Raw genomic sequence first — 26,247 nt, forward strand, 5'->3', positions numbered from 1 at the left:
CCTGCCCTTCATCTCCCCTCCAACAAAGCCCAAGTCTACAGTTCATTTCCTTTTTGGCATCTCAGCAGATCTTAAAATCTGGGCGACAGGGAATACTTAAGGTGGGCTCAGGATGTGGAGGAAACCATCACATTCCATTCCTGGAGCTCAGAAGGCACAGATGCCACCACCGAGCGGCAGTTTGAAGTCGGAGCAGCCTGAGTCACCGCAATCCCACCGGACCCTTCATGCGCCCCTCCCGGGGAGTCCCGCCCCTCCGTGTGAAAACACAGGGGGGTGCTCCCCAGACCTTACACGTGGCAGAGTGCCTGTGCTGTGGAGTCTTACATCCTCCGGCGGTAGAGGGCTGAACAATCTGCCTCCCTCTGAAAGTATTTCAAGCAGAAGAGGATTTAATAAAGCAGAAAGGAAACTAAAATCCAAAATTATTGGCTACAGAGCAAAGCTGACTTTTATTAAGCGCCTTGCTGCAGAGCAGCAGACCAAGACCCTTGTGCTTATCCTCTTGCTGGTAGCTGTCAGCCAGCACGTTTAGGTAGCTGGCATCAGGTGCCTCCTTCCCTCTTCTTAATAGACGTTTTAATTTTTAGGTTAGTTTGAAGTTCACAGCAAAATTCAACAGAAAGTAAGGAGATTTCCCATACAACCCCCACACAAGCATTGACTCCCCCACTTTCAACATGCCCCACCCAAGTGCTCATTTGTTACAACTGAGAAATCTACACTGACACATCATTACCACCCAAGCACTGTAATTTACATGAAAGAATCTCTCTGCAATGCAGGAGACCCAGATTCAATCCCTGCGTCAGGAAGATCCCCTGGAGAAGGAAATGGCAGCCTACTCCAGTGTCCTTGCCTGAAGAATTCCACGGACAGAGGAGCCTGGTGGGCTAGAGTCCGTGGGGTCGCAAAGAGTCAGACACGACCAAGCGACTAACATTTTCACTTCACTTAGTGCTGTACATCCAGTGGGTTGGATACATGTTTAATGATGTGAGTATAGTATCATATGGGCTTCTCAGGTGGCTCAGTGATAAGGAATTCATCTGCAATGCAGGAAACGTGGGTTAAAATCACTGGGTCAGAAAGATCCCCTGGAAAAGGGAATGGCAACCCACTCCAGTATTCTCACCTGGAGCATTCCATGGACACTGGAGCCTGGCGGGCTACAGTGCATGGAATCACAAAGAACTGGACACAACAGCAACTAAACAACAATAATAGTATCATATAGAGAAGTTTCACTGTCAGGGCTTTTTTTATATAAGAAACTAAAAAAGGTTGGAGAACACTCTTGAGAGTCTGTTGGACTGTAAGGAGATCCAACCAGTTCATCCTAAAGGAAGGCAGTCCTGCATATTTATTGAAAGGACTGATGCTGAAGCTGAAACTCCAATACTTTGTCCACCTGATACGAAGAACTGACTCATTTGAAAAGACCCTGATGCTGGGAAAGATCGAAGGCAGGAAGAGAAGAGGACGACAGAGGATGAGATGGTCGGATGGCATCACCAACGTGATGAACATGAGTTTGAGTAGGCTCCCGGAGTTGGTGATGGACAGGGAAGCCTGGCATGCTGCAGTCCATGGGGTCGCAAAGAGTGGGACACGACTGAGCGACTGAACTGAACTGAAAAAAGGTTAAAAGGGCCAAGTGGACCTTATGAATTTGGTACTCAGCCAGAGCTAGACCTCATGGCCTCCAGAGGCTCCACCTTTGGGAGACCTCATCTTTTCCTCCAGATTTCCTCTTTCTTGTTAGAAACAGGTCAAACTTTTTTCTTGGTCAGAATTTCTCCATCTTCAAAAGAAAAGCAATACAGGAAAAATTTGAAACCCTATATGGACTTGGTTCCACCTTAAGTCACCGCAGGTCTGTGTCATGATCCCTGCCAATCATTGTATTCTGGGAATCATTGAATTAATGAGGACAAGAAAGGGACTCTGGCTACAGAACAGCTACCCACCTTTGGCAGATCAGGCTTATAGTTTCTCTAATATGAATGAGATCATCTGGCCCCAACAGGTTTTATTTCATTGTTGCTGTTTAAATAATTGCTGCATATGAATCTTATGTCACTCATGTCCCAGACCCTACTCTCAGATTTTTTTTAAATTTAATTTATTTTAAAATTCCCAATGATTTTGTTTTTGTCATGAATGTATTTTGTTAGCCTAAAGCAGTGATTCCCAATGGGATGATTTTGCCATCAGTGGACATTTGGCAGTGTCTAGAAGCATTTTGGTTTCCACAAATTAGAAGGAGTAGGTCATGCTACCGACACATATTGGGTGGAGGCCAGAGATGCTGCTAAATAGCCTACAATGCTCAGAACAGCCCCCTTTTCCTCTCAGAAAAAGACACATATCTGGTACCAAATGTCAGTAATGCCAAGCTTAAGAAATCTGAAAACAGTGCAGGTCTGTTTTCCAAATTTGTGAAAATTTCAAAAATATTATTCAATTTCATTCTTCCCTCAACCCACACTCCCCATAGCTAGTCACTCATTGGCTGAAACATTCAACAAATATTGAGCCCTCCTTGTTTTCCTGGATTTGAACTAAGGAACAGAAATAACAGTGATAAAGAGATTGAAAATAGTTCCTTTCCTCATAGAGTTTATAGTCAGTGGCTTAAGTCACAGAAATATTCTGGCCACAGATAGGGGGTGAACATGAAGTCGGAGTCCACGTGAAAGACTTAAGTGGTTGTGGAGACCAGCTTTATTTTATTCCTTAAACTGGAGTGCATGCTCCCCTTTGTGAGGGCAGCCCACACTTTAGAATGTACTTATTCTATGTAAGAAACACAATGGATTTCTCTTGTGGTCCAGTGGTTAAGACTGCCTTTCAATGCAATGGGTGCAAGTTCAATCCCTGGTCAGGGAGCTAAGATTTCCAAATGCCTCATAGCTAAAAAGCAAGAAAATAAAACAGAAGCCGTATTATAGAAAATTCAATAAAGACATTTTAAAAATGGTCCACATTTTTTAAAAAAATCTTTTAAAAAAAGAAACACAAAATTAATACTATAACTAATACACACCTTCCTTGTCTTACAATGGGGTTAAGTCCCAGTGAAACCATTGCAAGTTGAAAATACCATAAGTGGAAAAGGCACTTAATGGTCCTCACCTACCGAATGTCATAGCTTATGTAGTCCACTTTAAACATGCTCACAATACTTCCATTAGTGTACAGTTAGGCAAAATCTTTTAACATAGAGCCTATTTAATTGAATGTGTATCTGTGTTAGACTTCCCTGGTGGCTCAGATGGTAAAGCATCTGCCTACAAGACAGGAGACCTGGGTTCGATCCCTGGGTCGGGAAGATCCCCTGGAGAGGGAAATGGCAACCCACTCCAGTACTCTTGCCTGGAAAATCCCATGGATGGAGGAGCCTGGTAGGCTACAGTCCATGGAGTCGCAAGGAGTCGGACACGACTGAGCGACTTCACTTTCTGTGTTAGTCCCTCAGTAGTATCTGACTCTTTGTGACCCTACAGACTTGTAGCCTGCCAGGCTCCTCTGTCCATGGGATTTCTCAGGCAAGAGTACTGGAATGGGTTGCCATTTCCTTCTCCAGGGGATCTTCCTGACCCAGGGACTGAACCTGGGTCTCCTTCATTGCCGGCCAATTCTTTACCATCTGAGCCGCCAGGGAAGCCATTATATTGAATGCCTATGTTTTCATGAGGTATTTATCAAATATCAAATATTTCAATATTTATCAAATGTTATACTGAAAGTGGAAAGCAGGATGGTTGTAGGGATACACAGTGGTTGTCTATGCATTGTTGATTCCTCTAGTGATGGCGCGAGTTGCTGGGAACTGTAGTTGCCTCTGCCCAGCATCACAAGAGAGTATTGTACCACATGTCATTAGTCTGGGAGAAGATCAAAACTTGAAGTACAGTTTCTCCTCACCATGTAATACTTCCACAGCATCATAATGCTGGATCATCACAACTCAGGGTCCACGTATCATGTAGCACCGGTTGCAGGTGTGAGTTGATGGTGCCTCTGTTCCTACTCTTGTGCGTTACCCAGGTATCATATCCGTGCTTTCCCTTAACAACAGACTAGCGCATGTTTTAAGTCAGCGTGCAGCTTCATAATGGAGGGAGGTACCAAAAGAAATTAAGAAATACACTCCAGAGCTCATTAAACTTCAGCAGAGTAAACAAACAGGATGTTTCCTTCGGCGGTTTCTAGAGATTCCAAACTAAATCCTCCCTAGGATCCTTGCCAGCCCCCAGAGCGTTCCCGTGTCAGGAATCTCTGAGTTTGGAAGATACCCTGGTAGGAATTCATGAGTATCCCCACTTTTGTTGCAGATGCGCTGTGGATCGACACCCCACTGATATAAACATCAATTTAACAATACTTTGTTCAGACTCCAATGGAAAGAACAGATCATCGGCCAGAATCCTACAGATCATAAAGGGGAAAGATTATGGTAAGTAGAGCATAATTTGTTGATTTGGGCTTTCATTTGGGCTTTGTTTTATTTTAGTGTATTAATTGAAGAGAAAAGGATTTCTGCAAAATGAGCATTTATGAAAGCATCAGAACACTGGCCTAACAGTGGTAACAGAATCAGTTGCTGGCTTCTTAAAGGTCCAGTGATTCTTACAAGCCCTAGGGGCTCCATTTGGGTAATTACCCTCCCCGTGGATTGAATGCTGCTCTGTAGGTCCAAAGAATTTAATGGACCTTCAAAAGTTAGCAGTTTATATTTTGCTCATCTGAGAATCAAGGTGAATACCTTCTATTTATTTAATATATAAGAGAGAACTTGTCCTAACATCTTATATACAGAGAAAAAAAATAAGTGTTAAGGGTAAGAAATTTCTCAATACCCAACATGCTAGTCTCAGCAATTAGGAAAATTATGTGTTTCAAATAAGAATGTATTTTTTAAAGGTATTTATTTTAGAGAAAACAAAGTAATAGACTTATAAAAACATGTTATTTACCCAAGTCATGAAGATGGAATGTTTAGATCTTATTTTTAATGACATGATTACTAGAGTATTTGAGATACATATTAAAATTTAAAGTTAATATTTTTCCACACTTTTGTATTTACTCATTTTGGAGGAAACGGTATATCATATATGATATATGATTCAGGGAACATAGTAGATGAAGATTATTGAATTGATTGCTTCTTCTATTCATTCAATACAGATATTTATTTAGTACCAGGAATGAAGCAGCTGTGCTGGTTCATGTAGTGTTCAGTTATTTTACTTTATTTTTTTTCAGGTATTTGTGTATGTGTGTGTAAATCTTATAAAAGCCAAACCAAAGAATAATGTGGTTAGAAAAAAAAAATCTAATGACTCACTAGCCTGTGGGAATTTTAGCTATATTTGTAGATTAAACTAAATTCTACAATCATATTAATTTGGGTTCAGCTGAAACTGATTACAATATGGATGGCCCTACATTTATATATTAAAAACACAGCTGCAGAATTCTTTTACTATTTATATATATCAAATTTTACTTGTCAATTATTCCTCAATAAATCAGAAAAAAAAAAACACAAATAACCACATCCACAGCATTTACTACATGCCAGTGCCTGTAATAAGTACTTTACAAACTTCACTCATTTCATTTACAGAGAAATCCTGGAAGTCCTCTTACTGTTCACACTGTACAGATGAGAAAACAGACGCAGAAAGTTCACTGGTCACACCACGAAAGTGACAGCATCTGAATTTGAACCTAGGTAGCCTGATTCCAGAGCTCATGACCTTAGACATTCAGCTTTGCTGCCTCTCAGTACCCTGGGAGAGGATTAAATTAAATTCACTTAAAACTTAATTGTTCTACTTTTTATAATATCATGTTCACCATCATCAGGCACCCTCGGTGACTCAGTGGTCAAGAATCAGCCTGCAGTGCAGGAGACGCAAGAGACTTGGGATCGATCCCTGAGTCAGGAAGATCCCCTGAAAAGGAAATGGCAACCCACTCCAGTATTCTTGCTGGGAAAATCCCATGGACAGAGGAGCCTGGAGGGCAACAGTCTATGGAGTTGTAAAGAGTTGGACATGACTGACTGAGCACGCATTCACCTATTCACCATAATCACATGAGAAGCGGGAAGGACTTTAGAATTTTTGTCTTCCCACACAAGCTTTTGCCTAAAAGACTTCCTGATGATAGTGATTTATTCAAGTATGTAATAAGTAATTTTCAGATTAATTTTCAGGGGCTTTGTATCTTTTTCGTTGTAATTGGCATCTTTATATTTGAGAACATAATAACATGCATGGAAAGATTGAGATACATGACTATTCACATGTAATTCTGAAGGAATGACTGAAATAGACTTTGTTAACCACATGACCCTGTAAACAAAAACTCTTAAAACATTTTAAATGAAGATATTACTTGACTAAGTGACCGTGTTTTGAAATATGCAACAAATGTGGTTTTGAAGACCTTTTATGTACCATGCCTTTATTTTCATTAAAGTGTAAGCTTAAACATTTTCTAGAATTTGACAGAGGTTTGACTCAGTTTAGGAGGTATACACAGAAGTATTTCTACAAAAAACTCAATATTAAAAAATTAAGTATTATTTGTTTAAGTATTTTAGTTCTAAAGTCCACAATTTCCAAAATGTTCAGAGATACTGTCATTGAAAATTTGGTATGTCTTGGAAGTTATAATAACAATAAGCATTTTCAGAGCATTTTTGCTTCATTCTGCTATGCATGGAAGCCCTGTACATTTTATAAAATTTAAGCAAAAGGTTTAATTATTTTCACTGAAGATCTATACCAAGAATCCATCTTACACATCATGGAACACATTTCAGAGTTAAAGTAAATTACTGTAGTAATTGTGGCATGGCCTACATTGTCTGTGCATGCGTGCAAAGTGGCTTCAGTCATGTCTGACTCTTTGTGACCCCATGAACTGTATGTAGCCCGCCAGGCTCCTCTGTCCATGGGATTCTCCAGGCAAGAATACTGGAGTGGGTTGCCATGCCGTCTAGCAAGGACTCTTTCTGATGCAGGGATTGAACCTGCATCTCTTAAGTCTCCTGTATTGGCAAGGTTGTTACCACTAGCGCCACCTGGGAAGCCCCCTGGCCTACATTAGTTTTCCTTTATAAAAATATGTTTCATTTGATTTAATGTTATGTCTATTTATTTCCAGAAAGTGAGCCATCGCTTTTAGAATTCAAGCCATTCAGTAATGGTCCTTTGGTTGGTGGATTTGTTTACCGAGGCTGCCAGTCAGAAAGACTCTATGGAAGCTACGTGTTTGCAGATCGTAATGGGTAGGCTTTGTGACACCACTGTTTGGTAGATCGAATGACATATCCATTGATTATTGGGCAAATCATCAAAAAATATTCAAATGCATGTCACCCTTTGGAGGTCGGGCGTGGGACACACCAATTAGTCTTTCTTTTCTTTTTTTCTTTTGGCTGTGTTAGGTCTTCCTTGCTGCACAAGGGCTTTCTCTCCTTGCAGTGAGTTGGGGCTACTCTCTTGTTACAGTGCACAGCCTTCTCATTGTGGTAGCTTCTCTTGTTGCAGCTCAAGGGCTCTAGAGTGTGGACTTCAATAGTTGCAGCTCACAGACTTTGCTGCTCTGCAGCATGTGGAATATCCCTGGACCAGGGACTGAACCCATGTCCCCTGCATTTTTGGTGGATTCTTAACCACTGGACCATGAAGGAAGTCCTATTATTTACTTTTAGTTCCACCATGTATGGTGGGAGGAATTAAAGAATTTCCTAAAAGATGCTTTTGAAACAGACTTGATCAAATTCATAAAATAGTTTTTAAGAGCAGAGGAGTCTTCAGACGAACATTTCATATTATTTAGGCTCTTCCCTTCATCCTTAACATAAATTTACCATGATCATGAGTAAATTGAAAAAACGTAGTTTTACATGAGTTAAGTAAATATTTTAAAAATAATTGGAAGGCTAAGAATTTTTTTTTTTTTTTTTTTTTTTGCCAGACTCTCAGGACTTTTGGCAACAGACCTTAATTTCTCTCTATTGATAGGAATACTGCAAAATTAAATTTTAGCCTAAAGCTTAGAGGTCACATTATCAATAATTATAAGAAACTCTGTAATGAAGCCCAAAATAAGGATCTTGTTTCCCAAGTCACTGTCATTCAGGCATATGACAGAGCTGATATGCTTGGTGACTAAAAGGAAGTAGAAAAGTGAACTGACCCTATGTTCTTCCCCGTCCCTCTCTCTGATTAAGAGCACAGCATGATGTCTAGTCCTGGACAGGAAGTGTCATTCTCCAGATGAAGGGGAGGGTATTTCTCATACTCAGGTACTTTTAGTACCCACCCCCTCCAAACAAAATGTCATCTTTAAGTACTTTTTCCTCACATGGGAATTTCAGAGTATTCACACACATCCTGGGCTATATTATTTTTCCCTTTAGAACCAGGTCCGTGGCACAAGAATTATTTATTACAAGCTTTATTTTAAACATGTCATTGTGTCTTTTAGGCAAAAGCACATTTTCATCATAGGTTTCTGGTATGTTTTTCTTGTAGGAATTTCTTAACCCTCCAGCAAAGTCCTGTGAGCAAGCAATGGCAAGAAAAACCACTCTGTCTTGGCAACGGTGGTTCCTGTAGAGGTTACTTTTCAGGTCACATTTTGGGATTTGGAGAAGACGAATTAGGTACTGTACAAACTATTTCTGTTAAGTTCCATTCTCAATCTTTGCCCAAGAGGCTCTGTTCTACTCTGAAAAACAAGCAAAATAATCTCAACCTCCATTTGTTGGAAATGTAACCTCCAGCAAAGATGACCAGTTCAGTATTCTCTTCCAATAAACTTTCTCTGGGGGGGTCTTTAAATCTTATTTCTACTCCAGAAACATGAAAGAAACAAAGCAGGAAGATGGGAGTTGGAAACAAAAGAGAATTTTTGAAACTTAGAAAATTTCAAATGGCTACTGATATTTTTGAAGCAGTTAAGTCATTTGTTTACATTCTCTGTCTGAAAACCTTTCCTCTTATCCATGTCTCTTGGAATTCCTAATTTTTTATTTTTTTGCCCATTAGGGCATGAAATTTGTTGGAAATAATCTGAGATTATAGATCTGCTTCCCAACAGAATGAAAATTATCTTCTCCTTGATAATCTCCAGGATAACATACAATTTATTTGTTGATATATTATCCAAAATGTATGCAGTTTAAAAAGCAAAAAGAGGTTGATAATTGGAATGTTACCAAAGAGTGAAATGCTACCAGTTTTAAATTTCAGAGATAATCATAATGATTCCCTTTAAAGAATGATATCCAAACAAACTATGGCTACCATGCTCCTTTAGCCTTGGACATGAATTTCTAGGTATTAAGAAAGAAGAGTTGTGTTTTCATCTAAATCATAATTATTTACTCTAAATGTTCAGATTTGCTTTTCCTCCACCAAACAGAGAATTCCTCAGAAATACCTCCATGCCATTCACTTCGGTTGCCAAGGGACTCAAACTAGATTCCTGCAGCACAAAGTGCCGATTCCAGAGCTGCAGGAATATAGGGATCCAAGAAGAGTAGCCCAGTCTGTCTTTTCCTTGTTTTAGCATTGCAAGTGTCTTCCATTTAAGTCTGCCTTGAAACTCTTCTACCCCATTCAAATGAACCAGAAATATAGCCTTTCTCACTTCAGTCTTCTGTAGTGTAATTTAAACATCATTGGCAAACTCTGATTTTAAAGTATACGTTAAGATCAAATTGTTTGTGACAGAGTTAGAGATAAGTATTTAGAATCATTTTGATGAATCGTTTTGGTTTCTCCAGACCTTACTGCCAATAACTCACCATCATGTATCCTACTACCGTCACCCCACCGTGGTTAAAATGTCCAAATATCTGTCCATACTTAATACAATGTTGGGAATAGAACCAGAAATGAGGCACACACAGTTCTTACTGTCCAAAACCAAAAATATCTTGTATATTTCATAATTTAGAGTAAATATACTTTCACTCTTCAATGTAAACTCTGGTTTTTAATTAAGAGTCCTATAATAAAGTGAGTTAGATTTTTTTACAGAGTTTTTTCTGGAGATGTGTGTGTGTGTGTGTGTGTGTGTGTGTGTGTGTTTAACCATAAAATCAGAATGGGTTTGTTTTAAGGATTAAATGTGGTAAACTACATAAAGTAGTTGATGAAACAAATATGAATTTTTTACTTACATTCCTTAGTTTTTTAATGCCATTTTTTCTATTGTGTCATGCCTTTATTACAAGTCCCATAATATCCTTTCCAGAAGTGAGAAAGCAGTAGGGTGTGCTTAATATACAATAACAGAGTAAAATAGAGAAATATAGACTACATCAAAGACTATTTCATGAATGAGAACCAAATATAAATTTTAAAGCCTCATAAACATATAATCATAAAAACAACTTCTAATTCATATGATCAGTGCTATGTATTGATTTATATGGAAGGAATGGCCATAAATGAGAGTGGTTCTCTCCTAAGAAGAGAGAGTTGGCACAGTGTACTAGGAATTGGGACAAGGGTACTTTTCAATAACACAATAAGGGGGCTTCCCGAGTGGTCCAGTGGTTAAGACTTCGCCTTCCAGTGCAGGGGGTCCCATCCCTGGCCAGGGAGCCAAGACCCCACATGCCTCAAAGCCAAAAAAGCCAAAACATAAAACAGAAGCAATATGGTAACAAATTTAATAAAGACTTTAAAAATGGTCCAAATCAAAAAGATCTATTAAAATAAATAAATAGTACAGTCAAGGAAGATGACATAAGCACAGACGAAAGGGGGAAAATGCACCTGGTGGTGACTACTGACAGACAGGACCTGGACAGATGCTCAGACAGGAGGAGCCAAGGACAGCGGGGGCCTAGAACAGGATGCTGGGCCAGGAACTTGCCTCTCGTTTCCAAAGTCAGGAGGCCAGTGAGGCTAAAAACTTTGCAGATGGCATCAGAGCAATAGGAGGGGCACATGGTCATAGACCACTGTCAGGACTTAGCCTTGGCTTGGAGAGAGAGTGGCAGCCATTGGAGGGAAATTAGAAGTCATTGGAGGGTGTTGATCCAGAAAAGTGTAGTCAAATTTATACACTCTGCCGCTGCTGCTAAGGCACTTCAGTCGTGTCCGACTCCATGCGATCCCATCGATGACAGCTCACCAGGCTCCCCCGTCCCTGAGATTCTGGAGTGGATTGCCATTTCCCTGTCCAATGCATGAAAGTGAAAAGCGAGAGTGAAGTCGCTCAGTCGTGTCCGACTCTTCGCCACCCCATGGACTGCAGCCTCCCAGGCTCCTCTGTCCATGGGATTTTCCAGGCAAGAACACTGGAGTGGGGTGCCATTGCCTTCTCCGGTTTATACACTCTAGCTTGTCTTTTAAGGAATCTCTGCAGCACTCAGAGTGAACATAGAGGAATAAGCGTAAGAGCAGGGCGATCAGTTAGGAGGCTGTGGCCACCATCCAGGTGAGAGACCATCCTCTGCTCATACCAGAGCAATGGGGAGACGTGGGAAGGAGTGAGTGGAGTCCGGATGCACTGAGGGTGGACTTAGGAAGCTCTCATAATCTTCAGGCACGTGATCTGAGGATGTACGAGTATATAATATATATGTACTGTGAGTGCTTAGTTGCCGCAGTCGTGTCCAACTCTTTTGCCACACCATGGACTATAGCCCGCCAGGCCCCTCTGTCCATGGGATTCTCCAGGCAAGAATACTAGAGTGGGTTGTCATGCCCTCCTCCAGGGAATCTTTCCAACCCAGGGATTGAACCCACATCTCCTGTGTCTCCTGCATTGGCAGGCGGATTCTTTACCACGGGCACCACCTGGGAAGCCCAATATACACATAACACATGGGGCTTCCCAGGTGGGAAGGAATCAGTGATAAAAAAAAAAAAAATCCACCTGCCAATGCAGTAGACATAGGAGACTTAAATTTGATCCCTGGATCAGGAAGATCCCCTGGAGGAGGAAATCACAACCTGCTCTAGTATTCATGCTGAGATAATCCCATTGTCAGAGGAGTCTAGTGGGCTACAGTCTATGAGGTTGCAGAGTCAGACACGACTTAGCAACAGAGCATGCACACGCAGTCAATAGAAGGTGAAGCCTTACAATACTGTAAACTAACTTACTGCATTTCTCTCTCCATAGGTGAAGTTTACGTTCTATCAAGTAGTAAAAGTATGACCCAGACTCACAATGGAAAACTCTACAAAATTATTGATCCCAAAAGGTGAGCTTTTTTAAAAATATTCTATTAAGTCAAGTAATATTCTCTAAGTTATTCCAGTGCATTCAAATTAGTGATGGAATTGCAATTAGCACTCAGAGATGAACATTTCTGCCCTGTCCATATGCTGAGTGCTCTTCTGAGAGACCCTCAACTCCAGTCTCTAAAACTTAGACTTGAATTCCCTGACCTTCAAAAGTATTACTTTGATCTTGTACATAGCCATAGTATCCTTGTTGTCAGCAGAGAGCCGCTGTCTACAGGGTCAGCTGGTTACAGTCCATGGGGTCCCAAAGAGGTGGACGCAACTGAGCAACTGAGCATGCTCACACGCAAGGAAAGTTTTTTTGGCAATTCAACATCGAAGCCTCGTTTCACAGCTGTCTGGAAGCTCACAGCTTCTGTGACCAAACAAATGAAAACTACGGAAGTATTTTGTTATTGACTTCAGCAAAAGGAAGATGTGAATGTTTTCATCCTTTAGAGAATCTAATTATCCCTCCCCTGCTACCCTCTACCCACCTAACCCAACTTCAACACACACTCAACTTTCAAATTACCTTGGGTCATCATGAGTCAGTTGTTAATTTCATGGATAAAATCAGAACTCTCAGAAGCCACTAAAATTACATTCTGTGAAATAGATTTTAGGTTTTAAGTTTAGAAACAATTATTGCAGGACTTCAGTATACTCACGTATATGACCACTGTGGAACTAGTTGTGATCGCACTCTAGCATCACAGTGCTATGAATTTTTAATCCTTTTTTTTTTCAAACTTTTTACTGAGGCATGTATTCAGAAAAGGCCCCAAATCATAAGCATACAGTATGACAGTTTTTCATAAGTGACATACAATGTAACCAGCACCCAAAAGAAGGTATGGAAGGGTACAGGAGACCTGAAGACCCCTCATTTCTATTTCCAGTTACCTCCCCTGCCAAGTGCAATCATCCTGTGACCTCTAACAGCATAGGTTAGCTTCTCCCATTCTTTAACTTCCCAGATGGCACAATGGTAAAGAATCCACCTGCCAATGCAGGTGACTCAGGTTCGATCTCACATGGGTGGGCATGATCCCCTGGAGGAGGAAATGGCAACCCACTCCAGTAATCCTGCCTAGGAAATCCTATGGACAGAGGAGCCTGATAGGCTACAGTCCACGGCGTCTCACAGAGTTGGATACGACCAACTGACTGAGCACATTTTTGAGCTTTTTATAAGTGGAATCGTATAAGATGTTCTCAATTGTTTCTGGTTTCTTTTGCCCAACATTATCTGTGAGATTTGTCTGTATTATTCTCAAGGATGCTTAAAACGCCACTATGTGAGTGAATTTCTAATTCTTTCTATGCTAAGTTAACCTCATGAGCCCATGTGCAAATTGAAATCCCCAAATTTTAAGTCTCTTTTAGGAAAAAAATTCCAATAATCCAAAAAATTTACTAAAAGGATTCATTTAATTCCCCTTTAAAAATATTTGTAGGTTATAAATTGTGTATGTTTTTCTGAAAAAATCACTGACTAACAAATGGAGATTCTTGTCCTTCTTCCATCCCAGAAAGCATTCATTGCCTTTCCTGAGAAAAATATAGGTTGACATTGGTGTTGCAGAACAAAAAAGAATAATCAATGCTAAATGGTCTGTGATAGAGGACATCATATATACCCATCTGTCATACAGCGATGATGATAGTTTTCCTTCTCTATTTAGCAGTATGCATTTTCTTTCACAATAAGAGAAGTACCCATCTACACGCTGTAAGAGTTCTTTTCCTCCTTGAGTGTCCTTCAAGAGAAGCAAAGTAATGAAGAAAAAAAAAAATCAGAAATCAGACACCTTGGTGATTATTGAAGTTGGCGATATTAAGAACAAAAATCAAACCAATGTTAATTCATAAACTAGCAGCCTTCTAATGATTCAGAATGCGGTCTAGGGTTTCACTCAGATCTAATGCCATTAGTTTTGAAATAGCCATTGTTATTCCATTATGTTTGTCAAAGTTGATACGCTTTTGCAAGCTTTCTGCTGTATTCATTCATTCTCACAGAAAGGTTTCTCTCTTCCTATGGATTGTTTAGTCTGTTGGTGGTGAGTGGAGGTGAATTTTACACCTTCAGTCCATTATTAGTGTCTAATTACCAGGGTTGCCGTGAGGGGCCTTGGCTCTGCGATCTCGGGGCCTCCTCTCTAGGGTGGTCTCAGAGTGACATACCTCACAGGCCTGACTTTTCACTATGGTGCCTGTTTCTGGTGAGTCCTGTCACGTGTGGGGCCAGGGTTAAGAGGTGTGTTTGGTTTTGAGGAGGTGGGGGGGATTAACAGAGTCCCAGAGACACCGTCCTTGTACACAGGCCTAGGCATACATTTCAAAATTAAACTGACTGTAAGAAAACAAATGTTTTCATAAACATTTGTTGGGAGCCGCATGCTGTTTCGATTTGGATGCCAACGTTTATTATTATAGTAGTTCTCCCGACACGAGTGGAAGTTCTGTATAAGCAGACACTTTAGTATATGTGAATGGGGCTATTTTGGAAACACGAGCAAATTACTAGCCTCACAGTGTTAATAGGATGTCTGCTTCAGGGCACAACTGCTATTCTAAAACGCTTAAGGGAGAATTTGAAGAAAGAGCCTCATCAACCAAAAATAAAATAATAATAATAATAACCCACAGACATTTCTTGTTACAACAAACATCTCATTCCAATTAAAATCTTAGATTAACTGTATTCTTGTGCAGGAACCCCAGACTTGTTCGAATCATGTTTTCAGAATAAATTTCAAATATCAGTTGACTCATGGCTCTAAAAGAGGAGAACTATAAATCATAGAAATCTTATATTCTGTATTGTGTCATAGAAGTTCCATTCTCACACACCATAAGCTTTATGTTTTCTCTTTTTTTTCCTGCACACACACACACACCCCAAAATGAAGCTTGTAGACACAGAAGGTGGGCTGCATTGAGAGAGTAGCACTGACATATCTACACTTCCATGTGTCAGACAGACAGCTAGTGGGAAGCTGCTCTGGGAGCCTGCCATGGCCCAGGGAGTCAGCTCATGCTCTGTTGTGCTCTCGAAGGGTAGGAGGGGAGGGAGGCTCAGCTGGGAGGGGTATGTGAATACATGTAGCTAGTCACGTTTGTTGTACTGCAGAAGCCAAATACAACGTTGTAAAGCCATTTTCCTCCAATTAAAAATAATTTTTAAAGAAGAAGATGAGGGAATTTATAAATCATATGCAATATTCTTGGGTCATCTGGACAAGATCAGATGAGGTCCCAGCATTACCACCTCCATCTGTAAGGACAGTCTGGCCTCAGGCTATATGTTGTTTGAGTGCTCAGTCGCTCAACCATGTCCGACTCTCTGTGACCCCCTGGACAGTAGCCCACCAGGCCCCTCTGTCCATGGAATTCTCCAGGCAAGAATACTGGAGTGGGTTGCCATGTTCTCCTCCAGGGGATCTTCTCGTCCCAGGGATCAAACCTGGGTCTTCCACGTCTCCTGAATCGCAGGCAGATTCTTTACCCACTGAGCGACCTGGGAAGCCCCCAGCCTATATGTTACTTAATTATTGACATAAATGTAAAATCCTTTACAGTGGGCATCCTTCTCAGAAAGGATGGTTTGATAACCTATTATAAAAAATACAGATGCCATTGTAATCAAAGGAAACTTCCATGAGAATACAACCAGCTTTCTCTACAGCTTAACTAGGACACAGGAGATTTTAAGGGAAAAGCAGAAAAGGGATGAACGTTGCCTGCATCTTAGCATGGGGATACCTTCAGAGGTAGGAAAGTCAAGTCTCATGGTGGAGTTAGGATTGAATCAATGCCAATCTCCCAGTTTACTGGCCCACCTCACTAGGTCCCCTGAAGCTTTGAGTATTGAGTTCTGCATGCCCTGGCCTGGGACTCCTTCAGCCAGCTTGTCAGTGTATAGAGCACAGGAACTGGGCCATCATTATAGTTTCGTTTAGTAGTGCCACCTGAGGCCGGTTAAGATGAGGAAGTTGATCCTGGCAGGCCCCATAGTCAGATGGTCTTGTCTCTGAGTCCTGGAATGTGGATGTTGCATTATGCCACCACACGGTGCTCCTCTGCCTGTCTATCAAGTGCAGGTGAGCATTCTGCTTCTGCCTCATTTCTGCAGAGTGCTGTGAAGATAATAATGGATTTAAAGCCTATGCTATTCTTTAGTACCATTGGTGTTCATTCCATGCACTCAAGAATTATTTTCAGGTGATTGATCTCACAACTTTTGAGGTTGTTTTAGTGCCAAAATTGGGGTCAATATGTCCACAGAGTTTTAAAAAACTCTATAGTAGTAGTAATGTTAGTCACTCAGTCATATCCGACTCTTTGGAACCCCATGGACTTAGCCCACCAGGATCCTCTGTCCATGGAATTCTCCAGACAAGCATACTGGAGTGGGTTGCCACTCCCTTCTCCAGGGGATTTTCCTGAAACAGGTATCGAACCCAGGTCTCCTGCATTATAGGCGTGTTCTTTACTGTCTGAGTCTCCAGGGAAAGAACTCTGAGTCTAGTTTTCAGTTGTTCAAGTCATGTCTTAGAGGCTTATTCTTTGTTAAATCTTTTCAGAATCACATAAGTGCTCCTGAGGAGTGGAAATGAAAGGATTCTAATGGAGTTATGAACTTACCAAGCTTCATTTTTATGGGATGCAAATTTTTTCACACTATTGAAAAAGATTCTTTAATTTTTGTTTCAGATAAACTGAAACTAAAGTCCCTTTTTTTGACCTGGAAATATTTCCAGGGTTATTTCTCCAGGAATTTGTAAAACAAAATCATTCTTAAACATACTGAGTTAATTACCATGTACCCAATCTTTCTCTATTTTAACAGGTTGCTTATCTGTTATACCCACGCAAATCACACAGCCCATTCCCTTAAGAGGTCTATAAATTAACAATGCAAATTCCCAGCTTCAGAGCTTATTTTATAGAAACATCCTATCTCCAGACTCCTGTATGGCCAATATAAAAAACCGCCTTCATGCCTAAACCAGGGTGTCTATGTATTTATGGTTTTACTGTTCATATACCAGCTGCTAAAAGAAAAACTATGACTTTTAATCTTATCTTGAAATCACTCCTAATTCACCTAAACCCTTTCTGTTTAAGGACTGCTGCTGCTAGTAACAAGAATTTGCAATGTTCTTCTGTTTATGTATGTGTTATTTGGAAGTCTGAAAACTAATAAATATGAAGGTATTAATATTAAAAAAAAAAAAAAACTGCTCTTCTTTCTCCTCCCCACTATGCCCCCCCTCACTTTTCTTTGTTTATTTTTTCCTTAATATCTTCATCCTACTCCTTAGTATGCTGGATGCTGAAGAGTGCTTTTTTTTTTCCACACACACAAAAAAATCACTTCATGAGAGGAAATTGGTTCTGTTTATCCTTCACATATGTCTCAGGGAGCTGGCAGGCAGCGCTGCCATCCTAAAGAAAGCCATGCATAATGGAGAGGGTTTAGCCCAATAAGCCAGTCTAGTCCCAATTCATCAGTCAGAGTTTTATGCAAGTGGCCTCCCTAGGTTGATAAATCCCCACAGTGCCTGTTGACCCAGCTGCCAAGTCCTCTTGCTGCAGGCGGTGTTTTCATGGCCACCCTGACAGTAACACAAACTGTTTAGCAGCTCCATTGACCTTTCAGCTATTAACAGGGACACAGGCTCGACCAGGGACTAGTTTTCAAACATGACAGAATTTCTTAACACTAGAGGTCATGAACAAGTATATGCCTTATAAAAATCCATTCAGCGTGGTGGATTTGAAGTCAAAAAGACAAGGGAAGCATGGTCCACATTTTTGCTTTGGTTTTTCTACATTTCCAATCACCAAAAATGGCATAAACTTATGTGCCTGCTTACTTTTTATTGTTAATATGCCATAGCGTATGTTGTGGTGCACAATATTTTTAGTTAACACATCCTTCCTAAATTGCCAGAAGTATCTGAAAATTTAAAGATATATTACAAAAGAATGGGATAAGATAAACTTTTAATGAATGGATGAGAATGCATACATAATGTATGGTAATGGTCTAAGGATAACTGGAATTTTATTCATTCTTTACCAAGACTTGTTGTATGTGTATATATGTACACAGACATACTTAAAGACACTCAAATAGTCCATACAAGTCTATGTAATGCCATCACCTATTTCAAGATACATACAAAATATTATATCATAATTTATTAAAAATTTTTATTGAAATGATCCTGTTATTTTTAAAGCCTATACTATAAGACTTCTTATATTTAGATCCTATTTTCTGAAGATGTGACATGTGACCACAGTATTCAAGGGAATTTTCTGCTTTATATTAATTACATAGTCTTCCTTAAACTATCAATTTTTAAGGTTGATTTATCAGTTCTTAGATTAATTGTACAGATTGCTATGAAAACTTGATTGAATTGCCACTTACAAGTGGCATTTGTTAAAAAGGCAGAAAATGGAGAAAATGAATAACTAAAAATAAATTCTTTAAAAAGAATTTGTTGAGTCAAAAACTTTTAAAAGCATTTCTTTTTTATTGTTTATTTTTTAATAATTTATTTTTTATCGAAGGATAATTAAAACCATTTCTTTTCAGTATCTATGTTTCTTCCCTGCCTGGGACAATGGTGGAGATCTGTTATTATCAGACCTTCTGAATATCATACTTTTATTGTAAGACAGCATATCATCAGATATTGCAGTTCTTAAGATAAAGACATTTAATCTTGCATGGAGCAGCCACATAAATTTGTAAAAAATGCTTTCTAGAGGAAGATGCACTTTCTAAAGAGACATATTGTACCCTAGCGTCACTTTTTTTAACTAATTCACTTTACTTGATTAAAAAAACTGTTGCCTAAATGCCTCATTTTATCAATATTTACAAATGAATTGAAAGGTGTAACATCAAAATTTAGAAATTTGTCATCCTGGTAGTCTTCAAAGAGAATTTAAGCTGACATTTTTGTGCTATTTTAAAGGATAGAAACTTGTTTCAAATCTTACTTCCCATTTAAAAACATTGGTCACCAATGTTTCTTATTTAGTGTCTAACATTTTTATCATTTATGGCTTGTAAGTTGATTTTAAGTTAAAAAAATTGATTTTGAACATAAAATTCTGAACAGAATTTGGTTCCTTCTTTATATTAGGATGCAATTGTATTGACTTTTTATTGAACCCTAATTTTTCAGTTTTTATTTTCTGTCCTATCAGAGTAAGTCTAGTTATACAAAATTAAATCATGAGATTGAATCAGTCTGCAGGTATCTTTGGCTTGTCTCCTGTGTGCAAGGTATTGTGAAAGTGAAAGTTGCTCAATCATGTCCGACTCTTTGTGACCCCATGATCTATACAGTTCATGGGATTCTCCAGGCCAGAATACTGGAGTGGGAAGCCTTTCCCTTCTCCAGGGGATCTTCCCAACCCACGGATCAAACCTAGGTCTCCCGCATTGCAGGCAGATTCTTTTCCAGCTAAGCCACCAGGGAAGTCCAAGAATATACTGGAGTGGGTAGCCTCCATTATGTGTTATGGCTGGAGAATATACATGAGAATTTAGTCCTTTTCTCTAAGGGGCTTATTTTTATCTTAAATCAAGAGATTGCACACATTGTCTAAAACATTAGCAATTGTTCTCAGAGATAAATATTGCCACTCTGGAACAACAAAATTATGTCAAAACATGGTGTATTATAAATTGCCAAAATTAATGGTCCAGAAGACAATAGATACCAAGGTAGGTGAAACTCACTGTAATTTGGCTTCCTGGTCCAGTCTGTTCTGCTGTGCTGTGATTTTCCTTCAGACTAATTAACTCACCTATAAAAGAAAAGGATGGTTGCATAACATGGAAATTATGTAGCTTCCCAAGCAACTAAAGCCAGAATGACAAGAGGAGCAAGGCCTCAGCCTGACTTGTACAGGCAGAAGGAGCCTTCCTAGTTGAGTTAAAATAAGAAAGGAGTATGGCCCGGAGTTCCCCCAGCCAACCCCAGGAGCCATTGCATGGCTCTTTGCAGGTTTCACTTCCTCCTGAGATCAGAGCATCACTTCTGTGGTTTTTGGTTTTGTGTGTGTGTGTGTGTGTGTGTGTTTTTAATTAATTTTTGTTGGAGTATGCTGCTGCTTCAGTCATGTCAACTTTGTGTGACCCTAAGGACTGCAGCCTGCCAAGCTCCTCTGTCCATGGGATTATCTATGCAAGAGTACTAGAGTGGTTTGCCATGCCCTCCTCCAGATCTTCCCAGCCCAGAGATCAAACCCGGGTCTCCTGCATTGCAGACAAATTCTTTACTACTGAGCCACCAGGGAAGCAGTTGCTTTATAATTTTGTGTTAGCTTCTACCATACATCAAAGTGAGTCAGCCATACATATGTATTATCCCTGCCATTTGGACTTCCTTCCCACACAGGTCACCACAGTGCATTAAATAGGGTTCCTGGGCTACACACCAGGTTCTCATTAGTTCTCTATTTTCTACTTGCATGCTCAGTCACTCAGTTGTATCTGACTCTCTGTGACCCCATGGACAGCGGCCCACCAGGCTCCTCTGTCTGTGGGATTTTTCAGGCAAGAAGACTGAACAGTGTGGGTTGCCATTTCCTCCTCCAGGGGATCTTCCCAACCCAGGGATTGAACCCATGTCTCCTGAGTCTCCTGCGTTGGCAGGTGGATTCTTTACCACTGATCCACCTGGGAAGCACCTATCTATTCTATACATAGCATCAATAGTGTGTGTGTGTGTGTGTATGTGTGAATCCCAGCCTCCCAATTCCTCCCAACCCTCTCCTTTCCCCTTTGGTATCCATATATTTGTTCTCTACATCTGTGTCTCTATTTATGCTTTGCAAATAATATCATGTACACCATTTTCTAGATTCCACATTTATGCATTAATATACGATATTTTTTGTGCTTCTGATCTCCCCCGAGTGACTCTCTCCTCCACCTGTGGGTGATCTCCAATATCCCTAGCCTACCCTCTCCAAGGCACCACATTTTACTCTTCTTAGTGCTTTAGGTACAGAGTTGCATAGATCTTGAAGAGTGCACCCCAGCTCTATTTTTCCTATAAACCTTATTTTTATTACACAATACAAGATTTTTCAGGAACAAGTCCACTGAGTTAAAGTGAAATGCCTATTTTTCTAGTAATTATAGTAGACCAGTTTCTGAATTGAGGACATAACAAAAACAGTACAAGAAACACCTAAGGCAATTTAAGAAAATTGGACTTTGTTTCTCCCTAAAAGCAAACAACCTTATCTAGTTTCATTAGTCATTTCTCCTAGGTTTTCCTTTCAAGGAAATATATACCTTTTCATTTCCTAATTTTACCCTGGAAATATATGCATTGCGTTAAGCTGATAAAGTTGAATGAAGGCAATTCACACACCCTTTTAGATATTTGTGTATCTTGGTGGTGGTGTTTGGATAGGGAGGTTAATAAAGGGCCTGAAATACAGTGCCTAGCTCCCTTTGTTCCTCAAGAGGACCAGTTGAGTAAAAATCTATGCTAGAAAAGAATTCCAGATCATCTTGAATTAGGCTGTATGAAAATTATTTCATATTTTCATCCATGTTCTAATCTTCTAAACTTGGGAGTAACAAGGTCAGCCTATCTCATGAGGATAAAGTTGAATGTGAAATTACTGGAAGGTGTAAGTGGCTTTGGTATCTGCTTTTATTCCGGTAGCATCTTTAACCATAGAACAAAACTGAGCAGGTATTTGTGAACGTTCTAATAATCTCATTAACACCACCACATAACTGCACTCTTTTCACATGCTACCAAAGTAATGCTCAACATCCTTCAAGCTAGGCTTCAACAGTGTGTGAACTGAGAACTTCCAGATGCACAAGCTGGACTTAGAAAAGGCAGAGGAACTAGAGATCAAATTGCCACATCTGTTGGATCATAAAAAAAGCTAGAGAATTCCAGAAAAACATCTAGTTCTGCTTCAGTGACTATACTAAAGCCTTTGACAGTGTAGATCACAACAAACTGTGGAAAATTCTTAAAAAGATGGGAATACCAGACTACCTCACCTGCCTCCTGCAAAACCTGCATGCAGGTCAAGAAGCCACAGTTAGAACTAGAGATGAAGCAACAGACTGGTTCAGAATTGGGAAAGGAGTACGCCAAGGCTGTATATTGTCACCCTGCTTATTTAACTTATATTCAGAGTACATCATGTGAAATGCCGGGCTGGATGAAGCACAAGCTGGAATCAAGATTGCTGGGAGAAATATCAATAACCTCAGACATGCAGATGATACTACACTTACGGCAGAAAGTGAAGAAGAACTAAAGAGCCTCTTGATGAAAGTGAAAGAGGAGAGTGAAAACGTTGGCTTAAAACTCAACATTCAGAAAACTAAGATCATGGACTTCATGGCAAATAGATGGGGAAACAATGGAAATGGTGAGAGACTTTATTTTGGAGGGCTCCAAAATCACTGCAGCCATGAAATTAAACATGCTTGCTTCTTGGAAGAAAAGCTGTGACCAACCTGGACAGCATATTAAAAAGCAGAGACATTACTTCACCAACAAAGGTCCACCTAGTCAAAGCTATGATTTTTCCAGTAGTCATGTATGGATGTGAGAGTTGGACTATAAAGAAAACTGAAGAATTGATGTTTTTGAACTGTGGTATTGGAGAAGACTCTTGAGAGTCCTTTGGATTGCAGGGAGATCCAACCAGTCCATCCTAAAGGAAATCAGTCCTGAATATTCATTGGAAGGACTGATGCTGAAGCTAAAACTCCAGTACTTTGGCCACCTGATGTGAAGAACTAACTCATTGGAAAAGACCCTGATGCTGGGAAAGATTGAAGGCAAGAGGAGAAGGGGACAACAGAGGATGAGTTAGTTGGATCATATCACCGACTCTATGGACATGAGTTTGAGTAAGCTCTGGGAGTTGGTAATGGACAGGATGGCCTGGCGTGCTACAATCCATGGGGTTGCAAGGAGTTGGAGACACTGAGTGACTGAACTGAGCTGATGTATGGGTGTGAGAGCTGGACAATAAAAAAGGCTGAGTGCTGAAGAATTGAGGCCTTCGAACCGTGGTGCTGGAGAAGACTCTTGAGAGTCCCTTGGACAGCAAGGAGAGCAAAACAGTCAATCCTAAAGGGAATCAACCCTGAATATTCACCGGAAGGACCGATGCTGAACCTGAAGCTCCAATCCTTTGGCCACCTGATGTGAAGATCCAACTCATTGGAAAAGACCCTGATGCTGGGAAAGACTGAAGGCAGGAGGTGAAGGGGACAACAGAGGATGAGATGGTTGGATGGCATCACTGATTCAATAGATATGAGTTTAAGCAAAGGTGAAGACAGAGAGCTGGTGAAGGACAGGGAAGACTGGGGTGCTGCAGCCTATGGGGCTGCAAAGAGTCAGACCCGACTGAGTAACTGAGCAACAATAGCACTAGGCAGCCCAACAAATATTGTTATATTAATGCATATGTATGGAATCTAGAAAAATGCTATAGATGATCTTATCTGCAAAGCAGAAATGGCGACACAGACATAGATAACAAATGTGTGGACACTATGGGGGAACAAATATATGGACACACAATGGACACTCCTATGTCTGAGTGATCATGCGCTCAGCATTTAAGCCACAGACCTTAAAACAAAGTCAACCTTGGCCCCAGAGAAAAGAGCCCAAACCTAGCCCCACTGTTCAGTGCCTTTCAGAACAGAAAAATGCAGTGGTTTGAGAAATAAGGTAGAGCACTGATTTTTCCATTCTAAATTTGAATTCTAGAAATATACAGTACAAATTAATAATGTTTAATATGATCAATAATGTATATAACTTCAGAAGTATTCTTGAATTTGTTTTCTTTTCCTTCTTTCCAATATCAGGGTTACTGAGGACATACATAAAAAGATTTTTCTAAGTGGCCTACATGTGATATAATATCAAAGAAGGCATTCCTTAAGAATGAAATGAAAGCAAGTAGCTCTTAAAACATTCAGTTTTTTGATAGATCTCAAATGGTACTTGAAAAATATTGTTAGGAAATGTGTACTGCCATCTACATAGCCATGAAGTCCTGTGAAACCAGTTTTGCATGATTACACAGAAACAGATTCCATAGTCTCTGTTCTCTGAACTGGAATAGGATTGTATTATGCATATATAAGATTCCTCACAGCCAAATTGAATTTGTATGGTGTATTATCATTTTAACAGGTGCTATAAAATGGTTATATGTAGCCTGAATCCAAACTTCTACTCCTCAGGTAAACTGACACTGAAAAGAGAAATGTCAACATGAGCAAGAAGGATTTAGTGACCACCCAAACTAAAAAAAAATCATCCAGACTAAAAATAAACAAAAATTCCTTTGTATGTTGACCTTGGAGAAAGACCCTAAAATGAGTATTTAAAAGATGACAGTACTAATATTCTAGTGCTCACTCCTATGCCTCAAGCTATACAAATGGGAAAATAGTAAAAATCTCACCAATCATGAGAAATTTTCCATTTTCTTAATTTTTTCAGACAAAAGTGCTGGGTCATGATTTTAGAACCAATGAGTGTTTATGGGTTATCACCTATGTATCCAAATGCTTCCAGAGTGAGGAGACCCATTAAGCCATCAAATCTGGTGGTGCAGGAAGACTGCCTCCTTGTGCAGAGGTCTTATTCCATCTAGTCATAAGATTCCAGAATATTCCATCCTGGAAGCTCCTGGCCACATTAATTCATGGCCCCAGTAATCACCATTGGCTGGGAATGGCCCTAAATTAGAAAAGCCACTCTGTAACTTGGCTATGCACATGAGTCTCTTGACAGACTTTGTGAAGGGCAGACTCTGATTCTATATGTCTGGGGAGGGGCCTGAGAGTCGACGTTCCTGACAAACTCCCAGGTGGTGCTGGGCTGCTCTTCTGCGTCACACTGAGTAATGAGGATTCAGACTTAACCGTTTTTCCTACCTCATGAGAACTGGGAAAAAACATGAAAGGAAAACAGTTTTGCCAAAAACAAAAGAAAACAAAAAAGGGAGCTGCCATTAACGGAAATAGAGAAGATCTGCCTTCCTTATAGGAGGATCAGGATTGTGTGCATGCCAAGTCACTTCAGTCATGTCTGACCCTTTGCAACCCTATCAATTGTAGCCTTCTAGGCTCCTCTGTCCGTGGGATTCTCCAGGCAAGAATACTGGAGTGGGTTGCCATGCCCTCCTCCAGGGGATCTTCCCGACCCACGAATCGAACCTGAATCTCTTATGTCACCTGCATTGGCAGGTGGGTTCTTTACCACCAACACCACCTGGGAAGTCTGAGGGTTAAGACTGAGGTGTGGATATCAGAAGCTCAGTTTGGACTATATAAATAATGCTGAAGTCACACATACTACAATTCTCCAATTGCAAATAGTAGAGAAGAAATATTTTCTCAATTCCTTCTTAAAATTTCTGTTAAGATCCTTTTATTATTCCCCATTTTATAATTTTTTGGGTTCAGTGGTAAAGAACCCTCCTACCAATTCAGAAGATACAGGTTTGATCTCTAGATCAGGAAGATCGCTGGAGAAGGAATGGCAACCCACTCCAGTATTCTTGCCTGGGAAATCCCATGGACAGAGGAGTCTAGCGGGCTACAGTCCATGGAGTCACAAAGAGTCAGACATGACTGAGCGACTAAACAACAATTGTATAATTTAATTTTCTACTTTCTATTATAGAGATGACTAATCGTCAGAAAAAAAGGAAAATAGTTTTGCAAAGGTTATAGTTGTAAGGGATCACTTTTCCATGTGTCCCAACATGACTGTGGATAAAGGAATAAGGGAATTCCCTGGTGGTCTAGTGATTAGGACTCTGCTCTCTCACTGTGTAGGGCCTGAGTTTGATTCATGGTCAGGGAACTAAGATTCCACAAGAAAAAAAAAAAGAGTAAGACAGT

At 40.1% G+C, this 26,247-nt stretch overlaps 1 protein-coding gene across 1 annotated transcript in view; it reads left to right on the forward strand.

Annotated features, from left to right (window-relative positions):
- HHIP (hedgehog interacting protein) overlaps positions 1–26,247 on the forward strand; it is a 109,183-nt gene that overhangs the window by 67,166 nt on the left and 15,770 nt on the right. Inside the window, exons 8-11 of the mRNA XM_065904730.1 lie at positions 4,341–4,462; positions 7,189–7,312; positions 8,565–8,695; positions 12,178–12,259. Coding sequence (XP_065760802.1) covers positions 4,341–4,462; positions 7,189–7,312; positions 8,565–8,695; positions 12,178–12,259 — 459 coding nt within the window. The remainder of the gene's footprint in view (positions 1–4,340; positions 4,463–7,188; positions 7,313–8,564; positions 8,696–12,177; positions 12,260–26,247) is intronic.

This window comes from Muntiacus reevesi, chromosome 13, assembly GCF_963930625.1.
Source record: "Muntiacus reevesi chromosome 13, mMunRee1.1, whole genome shotgun sequence".
Lineage (NCBI taxonomy): Eukaryota > Metazoa > Chordata > Mammalia > Artiodactyla > Cervidae > Muntiacus > Muntiacus reevesi.